Raw genomic sequence first — 7,458 nt, forward strand, 5'->3', positions numbered from 1 at the left:
CGGCCTGATGTCCGAGCAATCAAGGTTGCAGTCTCCTGATCTACGTGACCCGGGATCGAATTCGAATGGGTCAAATAATCCCCAGGAACTTTTCGGGGGGTGGTCCGTTCGATATATCGGGCCCCTGTCCCTTCACCTCTTGGCTGCGCCGATGTGGGCCTGGCCAAACCCATAATGGGCATGCAAAAATAGGCCCTCTTAGTGCCCACAGGGAGGAAAAGAGTTGAAAAAAACCATTTACAATCTTTTATAAAATTTATCCATGTTTTCAACATTATACTTTTTGCCATTTTATAATAATTAAAAAATTAACGCCCAGATCGGCAAAATCCAACCATCAATCTCCACGTAGCGCCAACTGGCAACAAGGCCCGAAACCCTTGGCTAAAGATGGCTCTGGTTTCCAATGACAGACTCTGAGACTAGCAGGTTGGAGTATCTTTCGTCGCATTTCTTCAAATGCTACTATACGGATTTCGAAATAGAGCTAGGGCTACCGTGTAGGATGCCGATGCCTGAGAACATGAGAAATGAACAAGGGCTATTTATTCAAGGACGGAACAGGTTAAAGAAGCAAGTCCAATGTCCTTTTCGATTAGTCTCACTCAATATCAGAACAATGATCGGTCGAAGTTGACAACTGGTCGAAACCCTGAACAACCGCCATATCGCTATAGCCTGCCCGCCGGAAACAAAATGGACAGGCTCCAAATCAACGGATATTGGTGAGGGATACAAATTAATCTATCATGGTCAAAATACAAAACAAAATGAAGTTGCAATAGCAGTCAACCAGATATTCCGGGACTGTGTCACTGCTGTCAATCAAATCTCTGATCGCATAATATCTGTCACCTTCAGCTATGACTCGATCATCATGCATGTCATATCATGTTATGCCCCAAAACTAGATGCCCTGTTGCAGAGCAATATGATTTCTGGGTTGGACTTGATGAGCACCTTCAGACATTTGCACCAGAAGATTATGTCCTAATCGATGGCAACCTAAGTGGATATGTGGGGTCTTCTAAGCAGGGATATGCACTATGTCATAGAGGTCACGGACTTGGCAAACGAAATGTGGATGGCTGCCGCATCCTGGATTGCGCTGAAGCACATGATTTTGCTATTGCCAACACATTCTTCATAAAGAGGCTCACACATCTAGCCACTTACATCAGTGTTCACCATGCAACTCAAGTCGCCTACTGGTTGATCAAACGCTATGATTTGAACCTTGATATAAATGCCAAAGTTATCCCATCAAACAACATTGGCCCCCAACATCTGCCACTCATTCTGGACTTTCGAATCACCCAGTCTCGAAAATCAAAGGCCAAAATAACTGGTCCTAAACGAATTAATATTTCATATTAATATTAAAAATAAAATTAAAGTAACCGAATCTAATAACAAACAGTCTGGTATATTTCAATAACAGCATTTATCAGTATGGAATAAATCAATTATTGCTATATTCACATTTACCGAGTGGAGCAAGGTTTATCCTTTCTCTCTATCTCCAGAAAGTAAATAACTTTTCTTACCCACACATTCAAACATAACACGTTACTCTGGAATTTAAAAAGATTTGCCGTCAGTCTGCATAGCAATTTGCATGATAGCATTCAGATGTCACACTACTAAAGCTATGTCCGATTCTAGCGACTAATATTGGTTAGAATAAACATTATATAAAATATTATGATCTAATATCATATTTACTGAAATTTCAGAACTTACTTTCATTTGAAGTAATGTAGTTGAAACTCCCAAAAAATGAGATGAAGAGGAAAAGGAATTTCATTTTCGAGAGAATATACGGCCAACAATTCTTCTGTTCGGTATATGTTACACTGTCTACTTGTTGGAAATTAATCGTTGTCTGAAAATACACGTATTTTCAAAATTTATTATACTTCAAACAAATATTTTTAAACCATACTTTATATAAATATTTACTCTGAAAAACAAAAATAGATCAGTTTTGTTCGCAGTGCTAACAAGTGTCATGAAATATACACAAAATTCGTGATATCTACAAGAATGTACAACCTCACGATGTACTCACCTCAGGCTAACTCACAAACTTTCCTTTTGCACACATAGTAATAACATTCTGCAGTTGTTTATGTATACAGTAAATGTGTCTATGGTAACCTTCGTTCAAATCGAACTTATTAATTTGTATTTTTAAATGTTAGCTAACGTGTTTTCTGAATAGTTTTTTTTTATAAATTACTTTGCTGACTTTTCGTAAAACTTTTACAATTTTAATATTATGGCACAAATGTTCAATTGTCTTTAATTATAAATTAGGTTCAAAGTATTAGGGAAGGGTTGCACAGTCCCGACTGTTTTACAGTATCGACCATGACTAGTTATTCGTTACTGTAATTAAAAAGCAGAATTTTACAGAAATAGGCAGAAAACTATCATCATCACAGGTCGTATACATTGGGGATTACTTTGTTTACCAGGGTTCTGGAAAATGCTAGCCAGAAAAGGTGCTCGTTTGTATTTAGTGAGTCAAAACTTATATTTATAGATTTAATTCAAGTTTGGGATAATAAATAAAAATGTATTTTGTCTGTGGTGATATTAAGTTAAGGAAAATTGAATTAGATTTACAATAAAACTGTAGACAAAAAAATAATTTCGAAAATATGATTACGGGGCTATCGTCTAGCACCTACCAAAAATAATATTTAAGGAAATGGCCGTAGTTTTATTTCTTCACTATTTAGAGAAAAGTGGAAAAAAGTGCGATAAAAAATAGATAAAAACTGAAATAGAAATGGCAATATATGAAGTACTTGTCAACAGTATGACTTAATAACCAGCAGCTTTGTCATTTTCTCTCATATTACTAGATCAAATAAGGGTTATCAAAATTATGAGTATGGACATGTAGTTTGCATAAGACATTCCATAAAGAAATAAAAAAACAAATTATTCTATTTCTTAATTGAATTTTCAAAGATTCAGCTTTTGACTGATCCCTCTGTTATGTATAGGCCTAATAGCTAGAAAAATAATAACCAATACAAAAAAAAACTTGTATAAAACTAATTATGACATTTAATTCGTGTCAAATATTATAAAAATTGTAGAATATAATCAGTACATCGAGTTCAAACAATTGTATTATTAGATCGATCACTTTTTTGTACAAGAAAACCAGAGTATAACAAAATTCTTCTGTCAAGATTGCGGCAAAAATGTTTATAAAAACAATTTATAGTTACTAAATAATCCAGGTGTTAGGGGCAACATATAAGTGAAATAGAATGATTTATTATTGATTAATTATCTAAATGCTTTATAACCGCATTAATTAAATAAAACTTTTCAAAATTAATTTCCAGTTTTATTTTATGAACATGATCAAAAAGAACGCTTAATAATAAAAAATATGAAGTAATATTACTTGTGTAGTGTAATAGCCTCGACCCCACTATTCCATTTACCTTACAAACAGCACCTGCAAAGAATTAAAATTAGAAATATTTCTGCTATTTATTACATCTATAAACTAAAATGTACAGTACTTGACCTACTTTTTTCTATACGTGTACAATCTTATCATATTTTCCACGAATTGAATATTCGAATTTGTATCTGTATTCAAAACAGATGAATAAATACTGTGATTAAACATTGCGTGTAGCCTTTTTGTAATAAATAAATTAAATTATTTTAATTACTTATGACGCGTAAACAATTCGATATACTATAAATAAGAATAAAGATTAGTTATTTAATTAAAGTTTGTAAATTAAAATTCGTATTTAGTTTGAAAGAAATTTTTCTGTGAAATAAAGTTAATTTTGAGTCTGTAATGCTCTTCATTACTTTTTAAATATGTATTTTCATATTACTAACAAGAAAATGTATTATTAAGGAAATAACAGTTATAATTTTGATTAAAACAATTGTTTATGGTTTATAAACATTTACTAAATAGAGAATAAAAAATATCGAATTCTTACTTTTTGGTGAGCAAATGTCAGCTATTCTAATAAGAATAGCAACACTAACATTGACTGTCATTTTGAAATGTATAAAATTATTATCGAGAAATCGTTATTCGAACTAATGAAACTAAAGAATTTTGTAAACTTTACTCTGTATATAAAATATTAAGGTTAAAGTCGTCACGACACTTTTCTGTCACGAAGAAACAAATTAAAATTGTGTCATCTACGATCGATGAATTATTAATTTATTGAAAATAATTAGAAATTATTTTCAGTAAATAAGCGAAGTTTAGAAAAGGGAAACTAAAATAACTAAAGTAATAGCAATTTTAAAAATTTTTATATCTGTAATTTTAATAAGAAAAAGCAGAAATTGATTCTGACATTTGCACAAATCAATGCTAAATAAATTCGTAGTATTTATTTAAGTGATTTGTGTTATTTGTTGATTGGAATAATTTTCTTACAGAAGTTTATTAGAAATAAATGTAAAAATTATGTAAAAATTCACAGTGTTTTTGTTTAATTTATTTTGTTAGAATATATGAACGTTTTTCTATTATACTATCGATTAGTTAAACTTTATAAAATTTTAATTACAGTTCTGTTGTAAAAGATTGATAAAATTAAACCTAATATAATGGTATATATAATTTTAAATAATAGTGACTAACATTTTAAAAAGAAAACTGTTACAAAATATCTGTACAATTGGCTTTAAAAACAGCAGCAAAGATGTGAATAGGCTACATAGGCCTTCACTCGAAACAGAAAAACGTAAGGTGAAATTACATTAAAAATATAAGTTTATCAATAAATTTCACTTGAACCGTAGTTACCATCAGGTGTAAATGTAAAAATAGTACTGTACTTTTTATTTCTGTTATAAGAACCGACAGCCTAATAGTATTAATTAATTAACTTCTATTTGATCTAATTTTGTCGTTTTTGTGGCACTGGTAAAGTTTGGACACGAAACTATACATCATGTTTTTTACTCAGAAAAAAATGCATTCATTGCTTCTTCAAATATTATTTTATTGATGTATGTGTAAGAATGTTTATTGTGATTTAAAAAATTTAACTAAAAATTGAATTTTGTTTCCATTGCGACAATGGCAGTAAACACAATACATTGTTATAACGCTGACATTTGAAAAAGAAAAATTCATGTTTTATCAGACTATAAAGGAAATGAAAATTTGTATTTTATTCATATCACTTTCTGGGATTTTGTATTGGATTTCCTCGAAAGAATGTAAGTGTTATGTATTGCGATTGATCTGATATAAATTCTTGTAAGTATTGTTTCATTTAATGCAAAACTTATCGATTTGTCAAGTGTTGCATTCTCATTTGGTAATCACTAATTTGCTGTTATACACAACTGTGTACTCGTTGGATGTATCGTTATGTACAGAACACATATTCTAATTCATCTGATATAAACTGATTAATTGATTGTCACTTAACCCACGACCTCTGAAATTTCTTCGTTAGTTGTGGGTTCGCGTCTCACCAAAGGACTGATCACATAGAGTTTTCGGTGAGTTATTAATTTAGTTAACAACAACTTAAATTAAGTGTAATAAAATTTAACGATACTCTATGTTTCCCGATTTATTTCTTACACGTATGTAGATAATTACGCTAGACATTAAATATTTGTTTGAATTTTATAAATGATTGTATTGTACGAAATACTAATATTATCTATAACATTTGTGTTGTTGTATGGTTCGACATTGATTTATTAAGAACTTCACTGCAACATACATCGCAAATTCATGTAATTTTTTAAATAAAATATAAAAAATCTAGTAAAGTTAGCTAAGTAGATCGTTGATTTGGCTGGATGGGACATTCCTATTATTTGTTTTTGTGGTGTTTTACAGTTTGCATTAGTTTCTAGCAAATACACATTTTCGATAATTATTAACTTCCGCACGTTTTCGCACACAAATATCTGTTAGACGTTATTAAAAAACCTTAAAAAATCCGGAAAAAAATGAAATTTAAATGAAAAAAAATATTGCAAGCAGTAATTACATGACTTGTACATACGGATATTAAATCATTTTAAACCGAATGCAAATTTTCATTTATTATGTAATGGGTAGTTTATGAAATTCTATGCTCGCGTGAAAAATGAATGAATTCAACGTTCTATAATTAATAAATTATAAAAATATAAAACTCGTTTAAATGTAAATTTTTCGAGTAACATTCGAATTTGTAATATTACACGACGCCAATTGTTTATTTTTAAATCGACAGGCCAGTTACAAAAGAAGCAAATGCAGCGTTAAATTAGAAGTAAAAGGAAAGTATTTTTTATTGTAAATATCAAACAGATTAAAAGTTGTTTTTTGTGATGAGCCAAATGTTTTAGTAAGAAATGAAAAGAAGCGTGCCGTTAAGTGTTTTTTGGTGTTCATATTGGTGTTATCGTCTGCGAGTCTGTTCCAACTTTGTCGGTATGGAAACAGAAAAAAGGAAATGACAATAAATACGTTAACTGTGCAACGTTTCGTTTCTTACTAGTGATGTACTTCTGTTCGAATTTGGTTACAGAAAAAACTCGTATAAGTTTTTCAATTTCTTCTGAGTGTGTTTTACAATTATTTGCTTCTACTAAGATGGAGACTGATTAATAACTTGTTTTTTTTAAGACTTTTACGACTCGCATATGTTCCTGGAGATTAACTTTTATTTTCAGGCACCGAAAACCACATACGCGTTTACATACACAAATTCACATTTTGTTTTGAACTATAAACGCTAATTAGAGAAATAAAATATAAATCAGAAAAGACACATTTTGTTCTATTTTATGTTTTAACGAAGAATGAACCGGTTTTACTCCTGGAATCAATCAAACACCAGACGAAGGGTGATCTCGTCTCACCTTTTCAGACGTGTTTTAATAGACAAAAATTTGCGGTAAAATACTTGCATACTGTTCCCATCGATGAATTTGTTCTTTTTATTTATTTCCTGTTATACTTTCATACGTATGACGAAAGGAATGTAAGCTTATGGAATTCTTATTTATAGAGACAGATTAGTATTTAATACGCTTTATGCAAAAGCACATATTTTAAACACCGAAAACCTTACTGGATTTAGCATATAAAAATAATTGAAAATAAAACATATATTTAAAATTATTTTAAAATATTTGCTCTGTAATGAAGCTAGCGGTTTAAACAGTCATTACTGATAGTAATGTCTATGCAAATACATTCAAGATAAATCGTTTATGACAGAGTGCATAAGACAAATTGGACATATTCTGTCTCTACTCCTTCTGAAAATATAAAGGTAATTTGCTTAAAATCTAAGTGTTGAGCAGAACGGATAAAAGTAATGGAATCATACAGCCTTTCGGTAAGCGAATCATTTGCTTTTTGTCTGTTGAACGAATTAAATAAATAAAATATTTATTTACTAATAAGAACACTTTTTACATATTAAT

At 30.4% G+C, this 7,458-nt stretch overlaps 1 protein-coding gene across 1 annotated transcript; it reads left to right on the top strand.

Annotated features, from left to right (window-relative positions):
* Positions 1–891: 891 nt before the first annotated feature.
* Positions 892–1,377, top strand: LOC111631181. Its single transcript, XM_023375381.1, has one exon. It carries the CDS (start codon positions 892–894, stop codon positions 1,375–1,377), a length of 486 nt encoding a protein of 161 aa, XP_023231149.1.
* The last annotated feature ends 6,081 nt before the right edge of the window (positions 1,378–7,458 follow it).

Source organism: Centruroides sculpturatus, unplaced genomic scaffold (genome assembly GCF_000671375.1).
Source record: "Centruroides sculpturatus isolate CEXI.00-Female unplaced genomic scaffold, Cexi_2.0 scaffold552, whole genome shotgun sequence".
Lineage (NCBI taxonomy): Eukaryota > Metazoa > Arthropoda > Arachnida > Scorpiones > Buthidae > Centruroides > Centruroides sculpturatus.